Here is a 19196-nt window from a genome sequence, read left to right as displayed (position 1 = left end):
CAGGATTTGGGGAGGACAGTTTGCTGTCTAGGTTCATGGTGGGTCTCCAAAGATGCCGTGGGGGCGATTCCAAGGATATCCTGTCCTTTGAGGCCATGGGCAGCTCTTAGGTGCTTGCGGGGAGAGGCGGCAAGAGGGGACCCTGGCGCCCCGGGGCCAAAGGACATTAGCAGTATTTGGGTCCTATTTGAAAGATGCGAGGTGGAGTTTGCAGCCTGAAGCAGATGGATGCAGAAAGGGAAGGAGGAAAGCTTCTCTAAATTCTCCTCCACTTTCTCACAGGGCAGAAAAGATCAGAAGGCGTGGAAGCGGAGCTCTTTGGGAGGCTCGTCGACCAAAATCCTCACTCAATTCGCCGGGCTCCGGAGATCTTGCTACTTTTCTGCGGACTGCGCCTCGGCCGGAACTCTAGTGCCGCGAGGCCTGGTTTGACTCCGGACTGGAAAAGCAGATGGACACACACAAAGAGAGTGGAGTACCCGGTCGGGAAAAGCGGAAACCCGGGTGGAAGTCACTCGCGCGCCCCGGCAGAGAGGCGAGCGGGCACGGGTGGAGGGCTGTTGGCGCGTCCGGGACGTGGGAGGGCAACACAGCCCTAGGAGGTGAGGCCTGACGGCGCTGCCTCGCCACGGCATGGTCCCGACCGCTCCACCGAAATCAGACCCGGAGTTAAAGCAGGAGCTCTAGGGTTAGTTTTGCCACTTAACAGCTGTATGACCTCGGGTGATTTATTCTTGGAACCTCCGTTTCCTCGTCTTTGTAATCGGAACACTTATAGCACCTCTCTCAGGACTGTTGGGAGCAGTCAGTGAAATATACTTAAAAACAGTTTCTGGCATGTGGTAAGACCTGGATATATAGTCTTTACTAAGAATACTCTGTTTTAGCTCATAGGATTGGTTCCGTTGCCGTCAAAATTCATCAACCTCTGCCCGGGTTCGTCCAGTTGATGGGTTTTACTTTATTGGTAGAAATACGAAGCAAAAATTTATAATTAAGTTTACATTATTAGAGAAGTAACTGAACTACTGAGGGCTTGGAAGATAGGGTGAATAATGTTACTCATAATCCCATCCTTTTTACGGCTTTAAGTCTTTTTTCGACACCCCACCCCCCCAAGCTTGTCTCTGCACTTTTATGCTTCTAATATTTGTATGTATGCAATTTGGATTCCTCCTTATTTGCCACTTAGTAGTGTAGCCTGTAGTTGGGGTTCACGAGAATCTTTTATGATTGTACAAATTCTGTTTTTTATGGGATTATCATTTGCTTCCCAAATTCCTTTATATGTAGAGATAAAATGAAGCACAATCAGTGAGGGAAATTGAAATACTACCTGTAATTCCAGGACCTCAGCTCAACTTTTAAATTTCCTGGTTCCCTTCTATTTTTAGTCTGTATGAAAATATGCTGTTTACTCGGTTTTCATTTATTCAGCAAACATTATTGGGCATCAGTTATGTTTAAGCCATGGTCCTTATGATTAAGGAGGTCAGAATGAGGTAGACAGATAAAAACAATATTTTAATATTATGTAAGGGCTGAAAGAGTCATATGAATATTTTCTTAGGAAAATAGATACTATGGAAGGAGAGTAATGTCATTGCCCCCTAGTGGAAGGCCACCAGGAACATGCCTATAGTTGAACATGAGTTTATTACTTTTTACAGTGAGAGAAAACACACACCATAGGAAGCCATGGGACATCTCAGTAAGAGAGTGTTAAAAGGGATTTATTTTTGAATTTAGGTTTGTGTTAAGTGATTTTGGGGAAAGAAGTCTGGCAGTGGAGGTAATTCTATAACTGGAAATCAGAAATCTTATCTATCTAGAGTTAGGCTAATGCCATGACTGGTCAAGACATACTTGTCATTCAAGGCACCAAGGTGGCTCAGTTGGTTAAGCGTCCAGACTCTTAACTTTGGTGCAGGTCATGATCTCAGAGTTTGTGAGACTGAGCCCCGCATCAGGCTCTGTGCTGACAGTGTGGAGCCTGCTTGGGATTCTCTCATTTCTTGCTCTCTGCCCCATCCCCCTCACTCACACACTCTCTGTCTCTCTCAAAATAAACTAATATATATATATATATATATATATATATACACTAGTCGTTCATATTAGCTGTGATAGCATATTTGGTCACTTTTGTGGTTTCAGCAGTGGAAACTTTTTTTTTTTTTATGTGTTTAGACAGGATTACAGTTGGTCTTTTTAAAATTTTTTTTTTAATTTTAGAGAGAGCGTGGGTAAGTGGGGGAGAGGGGCAGAGAAAGAGAAACTGAGAATCTTAAGCAGGCTCCACGCTCAGCGCAGAGCCTCACACAGGGCTTGATGCTGTAACCCTGGGATCATGACCTGAGCCAAAATTAAGAGTCAGATGCTCAGCTGACTGAGCCACCCAAGTACCCCTACAGTTAGTCTTGATGGAGTTGAGGTTATTGCCCATGGATATGAAGATAAATCAGGTCAGGAGATGGGCACATTTTGGAGGGCCTTGTGTATTATTTTAGGAGTTTGAGTTTCTGGGGGTGAGTTGCTGACTTATTATACAGGGAGCGCAGTCTTATTTAGACAAATCCCTTTTGTTACCTGGCAAAGGATAGAGGTAGAGGAGATCAGAGTCAGGGAGATGTGTTAGAACATTGCTACTTAAAGCAAATTGGCCTGTGGGCCAATGACAAGGGCATCACTTGGGGGCTTGTTAGAAATGCAGAAACTCAGGCATTATCCTATACCTACTAAATCAGAATCTGCATTTTATTTATTTATTTTAAGAAAAAAATTTTTTTAATGTTTTATTTATTTCTAGGAGAGAGTGAGACAGTGTGAGCAGGGGAGGGTCAGAGAGAGAGGGAGTCACAGACTGAAACAGGCTCCAGGCTCTGAGCTGGCAGTCAGCACAGAGCCTGACGCGGGGCCCGAACCCACGAACCGCGAGATCATGACCTAAGCGAAAGTCGGACGCTTAACCGACTAAGCCACCCAGGCGCCCCAATCAGAATCTGCATTTTAAAGAGATTAAAACATTTTTTTAATGCTTGCTTATTTTTGAGAGCAAGAGAGAGACAGAGCACAAGTGGGGGAAAGACAGAGAGAGAGAGGGAGACACAGAATCCAAAGCACGCACCAGGTTGCGAGCTGTCAGCCCAAAGCCTGATACGGAGCTCAAACTCACAAACCGTGAGATCATGACCTGAACCGAATTCGGTTGCTTAACTGCCTGAGCCATCCAGGCGCCCCCAGAATCTGCATGTTAACAAAAATCTCCGATGAGTCATAGGCATTTAAAAAAATTTTTAACAAGTATTTTATTATTATTTTAATGTTTATTTATTTTTGAGAGAGAGTGATGGAGCATGAGCAAGGGAGGGGCAGAGAGAGAGGGAGACACAGAATCTGAAGCAGGCTTCAGGCTCCAAGCTGTCAGCACAGAACCCGATGTGGGGCTCAAACTCATGAACTGGGAGATCATGACCTGAGCTGAAGTTGGATGCTTACCCAACGGAGGCACCCAGGCAGCCCTTTTATTTTTGTTTTTAAATGTTTATTTTGAGAGATGGGGGGCAGAGAGAGAGGGAGAGAGTTACAAGCATGTTCCACACTGTCAGGTCAAAACCCAGCATGGGGCTCTATCTATCTCACAAACTGTGAGATCATGACCTGAGCCAAAGTCAAGAGCTGGATGCTTAACCCACTGAGATGCACTGCACCAATTCATCAGCACTTTAAAGTTTGAAAAGCCTTTGTTGGGGAATTACAGTAGTCCTGGTAAGAAGCAATAAGACTCTGAACCAAGGCACTGGTTGAGGAGGTGAAGAATTGTGGAGGTATTATTATAACAAATATTACAAGTCTCCTGCATGCTGGCCCCATCCTGGGAGCTGGAAGTACCACAGAGAGGATGGTCTCCCCACCAGACTGCAAGTGTCTTGATGGAAGAGACTAACAAGGAAATTGGTCAGTAACCTGTAGTAGGGAAAGTGCAAGCTCAGGATTCAGTGAGACCACATCAGAAGGATGCAGGCCTGGTGAAGTTGAATAGTCAAGGAAGGGTTCTTGGAGGGGTAAGTGATGTTGAAGCTGAGTTCCAAAGGGTAAGCGAGCTAGGCAAAATCTGTGGGGGGGCATTCCTGGCCTGGGAACAGCAATCAGCCAACGACTAAAGCCCAGAGAAGGGAATACTGGTTGTCACTTGTTGGGCCACAGGTGTTTGCTAGGAGTGGAGTTGAGAGTGGGGTGTGACTAGAGGTGAGGTTGGGGAGATGTATGGAGGCCAGATGTGGAGGAGTCTTCTAGACCCTGTTTAGAAAGTTGGCCTTTATTCTAAAGACCATGAGGGAGCCCCACAAGTGTTTTAATCAGAGAAAATAAAGGATGAGTTTTGTGTTTTAGGCCCTTCTAAATGCTGAGAGGTAGGATGAGGTAGAAGTGATGGCTGCAAGCCTGGAGGCAGGGAGCAGAGTGCAGTGTTCTACAAGAGAGAAAGTGGTGATCCTCCTGATGTAAGGAGTGAGGGAGGAGGGGCATTCTAGAAGGATGACCACTCCTCTGTTGTAGTTAGAGTGGTTTGAGCACTATTTGGATGTAGGCACCTAGGCAATTGAAGCAGGTGAGCCGGATGGTTGGATTTTGGCATTCTTGAGGCTTTTTTTTTTCTTTTAAGTTTTCAGTGTTATGTTTATGTCTTCATTCAGCAGCATGTTCTGACTAGTGGGTGAATTTTTGTTTTTGTTTTTCATTTCTCCTGGTCTTTGGGCCAAGACAGGAGAAAGACAAAGAAATTGACATTACATATTTTGTTTCCTTTTAGGGCTGGCTGGAGTTAAGTAGAAGAGAGGACTGTTTAGCCAAAGTTGTTATTTTACTAGAGCTATAGAACTTGTATTGCTGATGTTTTTACTAGAGGCAGCAGCATCTAGTAGAAGTACACAAAACTAGAGTTCTAGTTCTAGCTTTCATACTGATTAGCACGGTGAGCTTAGGCAGATCACTTGACCTGTTGGTGTTTGTTTCCTAGAGAAAGGAAATACCTACCTGGCTTGTCTTGCAGGAGCCTTGTGTGTCTTAAATGAGATAATACATGTCAAGTGGTTTGAAAACCTTACTGGATCAGAGAACGCTGTTGTAGCTGTCATTCCATCTGGTCTTCAGAAGAATACCCTATGGTAGGTAGAGGAGGTGTTAACACAATCTTATCTCCAAGGAAATGGAGGCTTCACAAGATTAGTAGCTTTACCTGAGGGTAAAGAGCTTTATAGGTTTAGCTGTATGAAATTGCCAGTATTCACAATACTTATAACCTAATAAGCAGGCACATTTTCTGACTCCACATACAATGTGCACCAAAGTCCCTCTTTTTAAAAATAGATGAAGTGCTAAAATGTTGTCAGTTAGCCTAGGCCCTGGAGTGAATTAGTGAATTAGTTGAATATTTTGTTTTAGGAATCCATGATTTCTTTAAAAATCCATCATAGGAGTGCTCAGTCTGTGATCTTGTGGTTCGTGGGCTCGAACCCCATTTCGGGCTCTGTGGTGACAGCTTATAGCCTGGAACCTGCTTCATAATCTGTGTTCCTCTGCCTCTGCCCTGCTCATGATCTGTCTCTCAAAAAATAAATAAATGTTAAAAATATTTAAAAAATAAAAATAAAATCCGGCATAAAAATTTGCTTTAAGATAAACACAACCTTTTTAAAACATTTAAAAAATTTCTAAAATGTACATCCAAGTTAGTTAGCATATAGTGCAACAGTGATTTCAAGAATAGAATCCTTAATGCCCCTCACCCATTTAGCCCATCCCCCCTCCCACAACCCCTCCAGTAACCCTCTGTTTGTTCTCCATATTTAAGAATCTCTTATTTTTTGTCTTCCTCCCTGTTTTTATATTATTTTTGCTTCCCTCCCATTATGTTCATCTGTTTTCTATCTTAAAGCCCTCATATGAGTAAAGTTATATGATATTTGTCTTTCTCTGATTGACTAATTTCACTTAGCATAATACCCTATAGTTCCATCCATGTAGTTGCAAATGGCAAGATTTCATTCTTTTTGATTGCTGAGTAATACTCCGTTTTATATATATATAAATATATATAAATATATATAATATTATATATATTTATATATATAAATATGTATTATATTATATATATTTATATATATATATGTATATACACACACACCACATCTTTATATATTCATCCAAGATGACCACAACCTTTTGAAGCACATACTTGAATTATTTTGGGGGTAATAATTGACTCCATGAAGGGGGCCTGTGTTTCTCTTCCTCTTTTTATTTTTTTGCGAGGTAGTGGGATGCTTTATTTACCACACAAACAATCATGCTCATCGTAGGCCCTGGGGAAGTGTTTACAGAATTAGAAAATAAGTTAATGAATTTCACAGTACATGTCTTTGTTGAATTTGAAATTGTGATGCAGTCATTGCTACCCTGGTAACTCTTCAATGTCTTTTTCTGTTCTAGGTGGAATTGAGCTATTTGCTGAAACTTCTTTCCTTCGTAGTCTAGGGAGAAACTTACATTTGGATTTTACTTTACCATGGCTTTGGTTCACAAGTTTCTGAGTGGCACTTATATTTTCAGAAAGTGCCTGAAGCCAACTGTTGCCTCATGTCCAATTTTGGGTACTCGCTTTGCAGACTATTGTTCTAGTAGTCTTCAGAAACCTGTGGCTGCTCCTGGCAAAAACTCCTCTCAAAGGAATACTGAAGGGGATTTGCAAGGACATCACCAGAGAGAAGTTGCTTTGGATATAACTTCTCCAGGGGAGAAGCCTGAATTTAGTTTTGATAAAGCAATTAAAGATGAAATAAAGGACCATTGTAGGCGTTTAAAGGATGATATTGTGAATTATTGGAGAGGCCCTGAAGGCCGCCCTCTGCATGAGGTCTTGATGGAACAAGCCAAGGTCGTCTGGCAATTCCGTGGAAAAGAAGACTTAGATAAGTGGATAGTGACTTCTGATAAGACGATAGGAGGCAGAAGTGAAGTGTTCCTGAAGATGGGCAAGAATAATCAGAGTGCACTGCTGTATGGAACTCTGAGCTCTGAAGCGCCTAAGGATGGGGAAAGTGGTCGCAGTGGGTACTGTGCAATGATATCCAGGATTCCAAGGGTAAGTGAAGCCCCAGAGCGTCAGTGTTCCAGTGAATGGGGGTGAATTTCATTGTAGCATGAACTGTAGCAGATAGCTTCTTTTGTTTATTTTTTTAAACGAAACACTTTTTTTGAAGTTTGTTTATTTTGAGAGACTGAGAACGGGAGCGGGGGGAGGGGCAGAGAGGAAGGAAGGGAGAGAGAATCCCATTGCAGGGCTTGAACTCACAAACTGAGGCGAACTGTGAGATCATGAACTGAGCCAAAAGCAAGAGTCGGACGCTTAACTGAGTCACCCAGGTGCCCCAACAGATAGCTTTTGTTTCTGTAAATGAAAACACCTGGCAGATCATTTGTGTCAGTGAGGTTAAATAACTACAGGGCATAGGTGTAAAGCAAAAGCATATGGGGAAGTGGTTCCTGAGGAGGGCCTCTTGTTTCTGGGCATCACTTTGGGTCAGGGTGGGGCATTCTTATGTTTGAGGAGCCCTGAGAAGTCAGCCATTTGAACAATGATCTCAGGGATGTGCGTCTTCTCTAATAGACCACAAACCCTGTGATGGCCAGAGGTTCCTTAGGGTAGATGTAAGATCAGCATGTTCCTTCTATTTATTTTTTAAATAAACTTTTTAGCGGCACCTGTGTGGCTCAGTCGATTGAGCGTCCAACTTCAGCTCGGGTCTTGATCTCGCAGGTGGTGGGTTTGAGCTCCGTGTCGGGTTCTGTGCTGACAGCTAGCTCAGAGCCTGGAGCCGGCTTCTGATTTTGTCTCCCTCTCTCTCTCTGACCCTCCCCTGCTCATGCTGCCCCTCTCTCTCTCTCAGAAATAAATAAAACATTTCTGTATCCCTTGGGTAAATTCCTAGCAGTGCTATTGCTGGGTCATAAGGGAGTTCTATTGTTAGATTCCTGAGGAACTTCCACACTGTTTTCCAGAGGGGCTGTACCAGTTTACATTCCCAACAGTGTAGGAGGGTGCCCGTTTCTCCACATCCTCGCCAGCATCTAGAGTTCTCTGATTTGCTCATTTTAGCCACTCTGACTGGTGTGAGGTGGTATCTCAGTGCGGTTTTGATTTGTATTTCCCTGATGAGGAGGGATGCTGAGCATCGTTTCATGTGTCTGTTGGCCATCTGGATGTCCTCTTTGGAGAAGTGTCTGTTCATGTCTTCTGCCCATTTCTTCACTGGGTTGTTTGTTTTTCGGGCGTGTAGTTTGGTGAGTTCCTTATAGATTCTGAGGCATAGGAGCACATGTACCCCAATGTTCATAGCAGCACTCTCCACAATAGCTAAAACATGGAAAGAGCCTAAGTGTCCATCAACAGATGAATGGATCAAGAAGATGTGGTTTATCTATACCATGGAATACTACATGGCAATGAGAAACAACAAAATCTGGCCATGTGTAGCAACATGGATGGACCTTGAGGGGGTTATGCTGAGCGAAATAAGTCAGGCAGAGAAGGACAAATATCATATGTTTGCACGTATAGGAGGATTAGGAGGAACTTGACGGAGGAACAAGGGGGAGAAGAAGGGCTGAAATGGTGGGGGAAAGGGAGAGAGGCAAACCATGAGAGACTCTTGAATGCTGACAAAAACTGAGGACTGATGGGTGTGGGGGGGAGGGGGGGATGGGCATGGAGGAGGGCACTTTGGGGATGAGCACTGAGTGTTATGTAGAAACTAATTTGACAATAAACTATTTGTAAAAAAAAAAAAATTAATTTGTTCTTTTCTTTAAAAAAAAAAAAAAGAAATAAATAAAACATTTAAAAAAATAAAAATAAATAAACTTTTTATTTTGGAATAGTTTTAGTTTTACTGAAAAATTGTGCAGATGGTACAGAAGGCTCCATAGGCCTCTCACCCAACTTCTCCAGTTATTGCCATCTTATACTGCTGTAGTACATTTGTCACAATTAGGAAACCAACATTGGTACATTACTATTAACTAATTCCAGACACTGTTTGTATTCCACTAGTTTTTGCACTTGTACTTTTTCTGTCCTGGGATCCCAGCTGGACACCACATTACATCTAGTTGTCATGTCTCCTTAGGCTCCTTTGCTCTGTGATAGTTTCTTAGTCTTTCCTTAGTTTTCCTGAGGATTTGAGAAATCCTGGTCAGGTATTTTGTGGAAAGACCCTCAATTTGGGATTTTTTGATGTTTTTTTCTCCTTGTAAGACCGGGTTTTTGTTTTTTTAGGAAGAATACCACAGAGTTGAAGTACTGTTCTCATCACATATCAGAAGTACATGCTAGCAATGTGACTTATCACTGATGAGTTAACCTTGATCACCTGGTCAGTAGTGTTTGCCAGGTTACTGCATTGTTACTGTTTGTTTCTCTTTCCATACTCTTCTTTGGAAGCAAGTCACTGAGTGCATCCTACATTCAAGGCATGGGGTTAACTTCTGTCTCTCTTGTTTTAAAATTTTTTTTATTGTTTATTTACTTTTTGAGAGAGAGACAGAGTGTGAGGGAGGAGCAGAGAGAGAAAGAGACACAGAATCCAAAGCAGGCTCCAGCCCCTGAGCTCTCAGCACCTAGCCTGATGTGGAACTCGAACTCATGAACTGTAAGACCTGTCTGAGCAGAAGTCAGACACTCAACCCACTGAGCCACCCAGGTGCCCCAAAGTTCTGTCTCCTTTATTAAAGGGGTGATATTTTCATAAATTATTTGGGATTCTTAAGAGAAGTTTTGTGTCTTCTGCCTTATTTATTTAATCAGCCAGTCATTTTGTATGGACTCATACTTTGGGTTATAATCCAATGCTATGTTATTTATTTTGTTGCTCAAATTGTTCCAGTTTTGGCCATTGTAAGCTCTTTCAAGTTAGTTTTTGTCTCTTTGACATGCCTTCATTTTTTTGTTTTTTTAGCACTTTTTGGCACTACAGCATGCTCTGAACACATTTTGTATTTTCTCTGTCCCAACCCTAGAATTAGCCATTTCTCAAAAGAGCCCTGATTCCTTTTTTGGGGGAATGGTATTAGAAACACAGATCTGGGTGCTGAGTACACTTGTTGCTACTGGGTTGACAATACTTCCGGGACCTTTCAGTGGACACAGCAGGAAATACAGGAATGTATACCAACCCGTGGAAACACATGTCTGTAATTATTTCTGTAGAAGCCAAATATGAGTTCATACCGTGCTGACTCTCATATAGTACTATGTGGTTCATTCCAGGCTTCTCCCTCTGGCTTATCTATAACGTCCTACTATAATAATGTGAGACACCTATCTCCCATCATTTACTATCAATTTACCTATTAATTCAACCCCACTATACATGCAAAGCAGTTTTAGAACATTTTAATTTTTTATTAAAAATTTCTTTTAATGTTTATTTTTGAGAGAGAGAGAGTGAGCAGGGGAGGGGCTGATAGGGAAGGAGACACAATCTGAAGCAGGCTTTAGGCTTGAGTACGGGCGGGGCTCAAACCATGAACCATGACATCATGACCTGAAGTTGGATGCTTAACCAACTGAGCCACCCAGGCACCCCTATTTTTTTTTTTTTTAATGTTGATTTTATTTTTGAGAGAAAGACAACGTGAGTTGGGGAGAGGCAGAGAGAGAGGGAGACACAGAATCTGAAATAGGCTCTAGGCCCTGAGCTCTCAGCACAGAGCCTGGTGCTGGGCTCAAACTCATGAACCATGAGATCGTGACCTGAGTCAAGATTGGATGCTTAACCAACTGAGTCACCCAGCGGCCCCAGCAGTTTCCCAATTTATAACCCATAACCCTGTGAGAAACAACTTTACCAACTAGAGTACAGTGGTTATATGTAATTTCCTTGGTCTTTAATTTTACAGTTTCCCATCAGAACACTATTTTCCAGAGTTACTTAGGTTAGCTCCTTTGTCTCACCACTAGTATATGGCTTTTTGCAAATTTGATGGCCAGGTGTTGTTTCAGGGCTGCCTGGACAGGCTCTTGTGCCTGGCCTGGGCCACAGCCCCTGGATGTTTGCTTGGATATTGTGCTCTAAGGAGAAAGGCATACATTAGGAATTGTGGGTCCCTCTCTCCAGATAATGATGAGAAAGAAAGGTATATGTTCTTTCAGAAACAACAAATATGCATACAAAGATTTTTTTTTCAGTGTCTGAAATCCACAGAATGGATTTGGTCTTTCCACAGTAGAAAATAATTCTATGGCTGGATAAATACTGTGGAGTAATGAAAATAGGTGATAAAATTTATTAAGTGTGCCTTGCCAGTTCTCTTGATACTTTATATACATTTATGTATATTTACATACCTTTAAATCCTCAAAATAATCCTGTAAAGTGTGGTCATCCTAATTTTACAGATGAGGAAACTGAGGCTTTGGGAGCGTTAACAGCTTGTCTAAAGTTACACAGCTAGCAAATAATAGTCCATATCTGAGCACTGCTATACTATAAATAAACACCTTTTTAAAGTAACGCTAAATTCCTCTTTCCGTGAGAGAGAGTATAGGTAGTTGTTAAGTGTAAATACAGATTTTGGAATTAATTGGCACTGGACCTACCATTTCCTAGTTGAGTGCTCAGTTTCTTCATTTGTAAACTGGAACACGATGATAGTACTTATCTCAGAAGGCTGTGAGGATGAAATTATGCATTCACAGTGCTTAATGTAGGTTTTCATTGGATGGTAGCTATTGTTATAAAATAGCAGTTTTAAAACTCGAGCTCTTTCATAGTTTTCTGATTTATGGAAAGGCAGCTGTCATGCCCACTCAGAATCCATTACTCCATAGGACCAGGGGAAAAAAAGACATACAGTAATTCATTTCCATTCATTGATACTTACAAGTGCCTACCACACATCAACACCGTCCTGGGCCAATCATTTCCTGAACGATACCTTTGAAAGATAAATACGGGGCGCCTGACTGGTGCATTTGGTTAAACGTCTGACTCTTGATCTCGGCTCAGGTCAAGAGTTTGAGCCCTATGTTGGGCTTTCTGCTGAGTGTGACGCCTGCTTGGGATTCTCTCTCTCTGCTCCTCCCTCAATTGTGCGTGCACGTGTGCACTCTCTCAGATAAATAAACATTAAAAAAAAAACAGAAACGTAAATACATTGTCAGTATTTTATGCTAAAAAAGGAATCACCAGATTTATCTGCCGCCTTATGATAGTAGAAAGCCAGAATAGGCAGAAAAATGCCAGTGGATCCTTTTGATGCTTCAAAAGATGACTAATTTTGCTACTAGTAGAAAATCAGATGAAATTAATTTTCTTTTTTATACCTTAGGGCCCTTTCGAGAGGAAGAGGTCTTATGATTGGTCCCAGTTCAACACTCTATATCTCCGTGTACGTGGAGATGGTCGGCCTTGGATGGTGAATATCAGAGAGGACACGGATTTAATCCAGAGGAAGAATCAGATGTACAGTTACTTCATGTTCACTCGTGGGGGGCCCTACTGGCAGGAGGTCAAGGTAACAGCACAGCTCTTTACTGTGTATGAAAATGAAGTCTTTTGAAATCATGGTTACACTGTAGTTTTTTTTTTTTCTTCCCCCCTCTTACTCCCTTTTGGAAGGTGTGGAAAGAAAAAGAAGGAAGATGAACTAGGGGTGAGATTAATATGTGATTTTTTTCTTTAATTAATATAAATGTTAGTTTCCTAACCAATAAATATTTCTGATAAGGATATGGCCAGATCCATGGTAAATCATGGGTACATCTTTGCTTTGTGCCCAAGTAGATGTTTCTTCTTAAGTTTCCATATATCCTCTCTTCCAGGCAACTCTGTTAAGCTTGTATCCCTAGTTTAGGAGAAAATCTCCCTTAAGAGCAATAAATACTTCATATTTCACAATCATTAAAATTTTTATTCATTTCTTGGTAATATAAGGCAATGTTACTTTATGAGAGTAAGCTTTAAGAAGGTAAAAATGTTAACGTAGAGGAAAAGAAGTAGACATTCAGGGAATGAATTTCAACCACCCATTCTTTTCTTCTGTCTCCTGAAGGTTTTTAATACATAAAAGAAAGTCCCTGTTTTGTTTATACTTAAACCTAAGAGTCATTCTAGATTCTTTTCTCCCTTACCCAAATATATTGTTAGCATATCCTGTCACCTGTACTTCTAAACTGCACCCAGAGTGTGACCATTCTAGCCATCTCTCCCACTCACCCTTGTCCAGGCCTTTGGATTAGTACAGCAGCCTCTTCATGGCTTTCCCTTGTTCTCTTGCCCCCTGAAATCCACTTTCCAGCTGCCAGAGTGATGTAATGCATAGTGCATACTACATCAGTCACATGCTTAAAACCCTCCAGTGGCTTCTTACAATTAGAAAAAAGTCCTTAACAGGGCCTACCGGACCTGCAGTATCAGACCCCTGTCTTCAACCTCAGTCTCCCTGCCTACCTTCCTCCTCCATACTGGCCCCTTTTCTGCGTATCAGACTCAGCAAGCTCTCCTCCAGCTCTGAGCCTTTGTACTTCATGTTGTGTCTGCTAGTATGCTCTTGACCTGATTCGTCTCTCCTGTCATTCAGCTCTCAGCTCAAAAAGTGTCAGAGAGGCCTGACCCCTGTAGCTAGAGTTGTACCCTCTAACCCAGTCACTTTGAGTAATGACACTACCCTGTTTACTTTTTTCTTAGAACTTACTACTAAGTAAAAATTATTTTGTTCATTCACTTGTCTCTTTGTTTATTGTCACTTTCTACCCTGCTCCCCTGGAACATAAATTCTGTAAATTCTGAGAGGAGGGACTTTGTCTGTATTGTTCATGGCTGTCTCCCCTGCACCTCAACAGTGTGCCTAGCATATAACAGTCACTTAATGTATATTTCTGCATTAACAGAGTTATGTAAGCAAAAAATTATTACATATGTAACACTAGTATACAAATAATATGTATAACAAATTATTACTTTAAAATGTTTATTTTTGAGAGAGAGAGAGAGAGAGAGAGAACACATGAGCAGTGGAGGGGCAGAGAGAGAGCAGGAGATGGAGGATCTGAAGCAGGCTCTGTTGCTGTTATTGCAGAGCCCAAATAAGGGGTTGAATCCATGAACCATTAGATCGTGACCTGAGTGGAAGTTGGATACTTAACTGACTGAGCCACTCAGGTGCTCCACTATAGCAAATTATTAAAACTAGGATGATAGAAAATTTGGAAAATGCCAAAAAGGGAAAAAAAAAAGTTGTACCCAGTGTTTTAACACTACCCAAAGGTAAAATACTTTTAGTGTATGTTTCAGATTTTTCTTTCATTAGTTAATTTACTTATTGTTGAATTTACATCCAGGTTAGCATACAGTGCAACAATGATTTCAAGAGTAGATTCCTTAATGCCCCTCACCCATTTAGCCCATCCCCCCTCCCACAACCCCTCCAACAACCTTCTGTTTGTTTTCTATATTTAAGAGTCTCTTATGTTTTGTTCCCTCCCTGTTTTTATATTATTTTTGCTTCCCTTCACTTATGTTCCTTGGTTTAGTATCTTAAATTCCTCACATGAGTAGTCATGATATTTGTCTTTCTCTGACTAATTTCAATTAGCATAATACCCTCCAGTTCCATCCATGTAGTTGCAAATGGCAAGATTTAATTTTTTGATTGCCAAGTAATACTCCATTTCGTGTGTGTGTCTGTGTGTGTGTGTTTGTGTGTGTGTATGCCAGATCTTTATCCATTCATCCGTTGATGGACATCTTTCCATACTTTGGCTATTGTTGATAGTGCTGCTATAAACATTGGAGTGCATATGCCCCTTCGAAATAGCATACCTGTATCCCTTGGATAAATAGTTGTGCAATGGCTGGGTTTATTGGTAGGGTAGTTCTATGTTTAATTTTTTGAGGAACCTCTATCCTTTTTTCCAGAGTGGCTGCACCAGTTTACATTCCCACCAGCAGTGCAAAAGAAGTCCTTTTTCTCTGCATCCTCACCAACATCTCTTGTTGCCTGAGTTGTTAATGTTAGCCATTCTCACAGGTGTCAAGTGTTATCATTGTGGTTTTGATTTGTATTTCCCTGTTAATGAGTGGTGGTGAGCATTGTTTGATGTGTCTATTAGCCATCTGGATGTCTTTGAATAAGTGTCTGTTCATGTCTTTTGCTCATTTCTTCACTGCATTATTCATTTTTTGGGTGTTGAGTTTGATAAGTTCTTTGATAGATTTTGGATACTAACCCCTGATCAGATATGTCATTTATAAATATCTTCTACCATTCCATCTGTTGCCTTTTAGTTTTGCTGATTATTTCCTTTGCCGTGCAGAAGCTTTTTATTTTGATGAGGTCTCAATAATTCATTTTTGCTTTTATTTCCATTGCCTCTGGAGACATGTTGAGTAAGAAGTTGCTGTGGCCGAGTCCAAGAGGTTTTTGCCTGCTTTCTTATCAAGGATTTTGATGGCTTCCTGTCTTAGGTTTATGTCTTTCATCCATTTTGAGTTTACTATTGTGTGTGGTATAAGAAAGTGGTCCAGGTTCATTTTCCTGCATGTCGCTCTCCAGTTTTCCCAGCACCATTTGCTGAAGAGACTGTCATTATTCCATTGGATACTCTTTCCTGCTTTGTCAAAGATTAGTTGGCCATACGTTTGTGGGTCCATTTCTGGGTTCTCTATTCTGTTCGATTGATCTGTTTTTGTTCCAGTACCATACTGTCTTGATGGTTACAGCTTTGTAATACATCTTAAAGTCCGGGATTATGATGCCTCCAGCTTCGGTTTTCTTTTTCACGATTGCATTGGCTATTCGGGGTCTTTTCTGGTTCCATACAAATTTTAAGATCGTTTGTTCTAGCTCTGTGAAAATGCTGGTGTTATTTTGATAGGGATTGCATTGAATATGTAGATTACTTTGGGTAGTATCAACATTTTAACAATGTTCTTCCTATCCAGGAGTATGCAATATTTTTCCTTTTATTGTGTGTGTCTTCTTCAGTTTCTTTCATAAGCTTTCTATAGTTTTCAGTGTATAGATTTTTCACTTCTTTAGTTATCTTTATTCCTAGGTATTTTATGGTTTTTGGTGCAATTGTAAATAGGATCAATTCCTTCATTTCTCTTTCTGTTGCTTCATTATTGGTATATAGAAATGCAACCAATTTCTATGCATTGATTTTTTTTATCATGCAACTTTGCTGAATTCATGGATCAGTTCTAGTAATTTTTTTGGTGGAATCTTTTAGGTTTTCCATATAGAATATCATGTCATCTGCAAAGAGTGAAAGTTTGACTTCCTCCTGGAGAATTTGGATGCCTTTTTATTCCTTTGTGCTGTTTGATTGCTGAGGCTAAGACTTCCATACTCTGCTGAATAACAGTGGTGAGAGTGTACATCCCTGTCATGTTCCTGACCTTAGGGGGAAAGTTCTGTTTTTCCCCATTGAAGAAGATATTAGCAGTGGGTCTTTCATATATGGCTTTTATGATCTTGAGGTATGATCCTTCTATCCCTACTTTCTTGAGGGCTTTTATCCAGAAAGGATGCTGTATTTTGTCAAATGCCTTGTCTGCATCTATTAAGAGGATCATGTGGTTCTTGTCCTTTCTTTTATTGATATGATGTATCACACTGATTATTTTGCACATATTGAATTAGCCCTGCATCACAGGTATAAATCCTACTTGGCTGTGGTGAATAATTCTTTTAATGTATTATTGGATCCAGTTGGCTAATATCTTGTTGAGGATTTTTGCGTCCATGTTCATCAGGGTATTTGGTCTGTAGTTTTCCTTTTTAGTGGGGTCTTTGTCTGGTTTTGGAATCAAGGTAATGCTGGCTTCATAGAAAGAGTTTGAAAGTTTTCCTTCCATTTCTATTTTTTGGAACAACTTCAAGAGAATAGGTGTTAACTCTTCTTTAAATGTTTGGTAGAATTCCCCTGGAAAGCCATCTGGCCCTGGACTCTCGTTTTTTGACTACTTATTCTGTTTCTTTACTGGTTATGAGTCAGTTCAAATTTTCTATTTCTACCTGTTTCAGTTTTGGTAGTTTATATGTTTCTAGGAATTTGTCCATTTCTCCCAGATTGTCTATTTTATTGGAGTATAATTGCTCATAATATTTTCTTACTATTGTTTGTATTTCTGCAGTGTTGGTTGTGATCTCGCCCCTTTCATTCTTTTTAATTTTTTTTTTTATGTCTTTATTTTATTTTGAGAGAGCTGGGGAGGGTCAGAGAGAGAGGAAGACACAGATTCTGAAACAGTCTCCAGGCTCCGAGCTGTCAGCACAGAGCCCGATGCAGGGCCGGAACACCCCGTGAGATCATGACCCGAGCCGAAGTCAGACGCCCAACCGACTGAGCCACCCAGGCTCCCCTCTCCCTTTTCATTCTTGATTTATTTGCATCTTTTCCTTTTTCCTTTTGGTCAGACTGGCTAGGGGGTTATTATTTTTGTTAATCCTTTCAAAGAACGAGCTCCTGGCTTCATTGATCTGTTCTACTGGTTTTTTGTTTGTTTGTTTGTTTTTTGATAGCATTGATTTCTGCTCTAATATTTATTATTTCCTGTCTTCTGCTGGTTTTGGGTTTTATTTGCTGTTCTTTTTTCCAGCTCTTTGAGGTGTAAGGTTAGGTTGTGTTGTGGTAGGAACCCCTCCCTAAGGAGAGAGGAAAAAAAATGAAGAGAGGAGAGAAGTCTTCAAGGTCACCTAGATAAGCACCCAGGGGCCTACATCCCCTGTTCTTGTAAACTGAGACAACTTAATCAGACTGCATGTTTATGTGTGTTACCATATAAGGGAGACAAAGAAATAGAAAATGTATAAAAAAACTATGCCATGTGATGTGGGCCACTCAGTTATTTGGGTACGAATCCAACTGAGCGGTGCCAGCACGAATAAAGTTGCTTCCTGGAAAGAAAAGCCTCAGTGTCACGTCTCTCTGTGAGAGAATCCTGCAACATTGCATCTGAGACCTTTCTTCCTTCTTTAGGAAGGCCTGGATTGCTATATACTTCCCTCTTATGACCACCTTTGCTGCATCCTAGAGGTTTTGGACTATGATGTTATCATTATCATTGGCTTCCATGTACTTTTTAATTTCCATTTTAACTTCTTGGTTAGCCCATACATTCTTTAGTAGGATGTTCTTTAGTCTCCAAGTACTTGTTATCTTTCCAAATCTTTACTTGGGGACGATTCTGAGTTTCATAGCATTGTGGTCTGAAAATATGCATGGTATGATCTTAATCTTTTTTTTCTTGTTGAGCGCTGATTTGTGTCCCGGTATGTGATCTATTCTGGATGTTACATGTGCACTTGAGAAGAATGTGTATTCTTCTTTAGGATGAAATGTTCTGAATATATATGTTACGTCTGTATGGTCCAGTGTGTCATTCAAAGCCATTGTTTCCTTGTTGATTTTCTTTTTAGATGATCTGTCTTTTGCTGTAAGTGGAATATTGAAGCCTCCTACTATTATGGTATTATTATCAATGAGTTTCTTTATGTTTGTGATTAATTGTTTTATATATTTGGGTGCTACCATGTTTGAAGCATCTATGTTTACAATTGTTAGGTCTTCTTGGTGAATAGACTCCTTGATTATGATATAATGCCCTTCTTCATCTCTTGTTACAGTCTTTATTTTAAAGTCTAGATTCTCTGATATAAATATGGCTACTCTGGCTTTCTTTTGGTGACCATTAGCATGATAGATGGTTCTCCATTCCCTTATTTTCAATTTGAAGGTGTCTTAGGTCTAAAATGGGTCTCTTATAAACAGCATATAGATGGATCTTGTCTAGTTATCCATTCTCTTACTCTGTGTCTTTTGATTGGAGCATTTAGACCATGATGTTTAGAATGAGTACTAAAAGATATGAGTTTATTGCCATTACATTGCCTATAGAGTTGGAGTTTCTGGCAGTGTTCTCTGTTTCTAGTCTTTGTTGCTTTTGGTCTTTTTGTTTTGTTTCATCTTTTCTCCCATCAGAGAGTCCCCCTTAAAATTTCTTGCAGGACTGGTTTAGTGGTCATGAACTCCTTTAATTTTTGTCTGTCTGGGAAACTTTTATCTCTCCTGTTTTGAATGACCGTCTTGCTGGATAAAAAATTCTTGGCTGCATATTTTTCTGATTCAGTGC

At 40.6% G+C, this 19196-nt stretch overlaps 1 protein-coding gene across 6 annotated transcripts in view; it reads left to right on the top strand.

The window, feature by feature from the left end:
• The first annotated feature begins 508 nt into the window (after window positions 1-508).
• NDUFAF1 (NADH:ubiquinone oxidoreductase complex assembly factor 1) overlaps window positions 509-19196 on the top strand; it is a 30912-nt gene continuing 12224 nt past the window's right edge. For 2 of the 6 annotated variants that reach the window (XM_039232770.1, XM_039232767.1), the window contains exons 1-3: window positions 509-688; window positions 6490-7141; window positions 12388-12573. In XM_039232770.1, the coding sequence (XP_039088701.1) occupies window positions 6566-7141; window positions 12388-12573 (762 nt within the window). In that variant the 5' untranslated portion in view covers window positions 509-688; window positions 6490-6565. The other 4 variants (XM_039232768.1, XM_039232769.1, XM_039232771.1 and 1 more) reach the window with 4 other exon arrangements.

The sequence above is a fragment of the Hyaena hyaena genome, unplaced genomic scaffold (genome assembly GCF_003009895.1).
Source record: "Hyaena hyaena isolate Hyena2069 unplaced genomic scaffold, ASM300989v1 scaffold_70, whole genome shotgun sequence".
NCBI lineage: Eukaryota > Metazoa > Chordata > Mammalia > Carnivora > Hyaenidae > Hyaena > Hyaena hyaena.
Note: the sequence above shows the minus strand (reverse complement) of the source record. Positions and strands in the feature narration are given on the sequence as shown.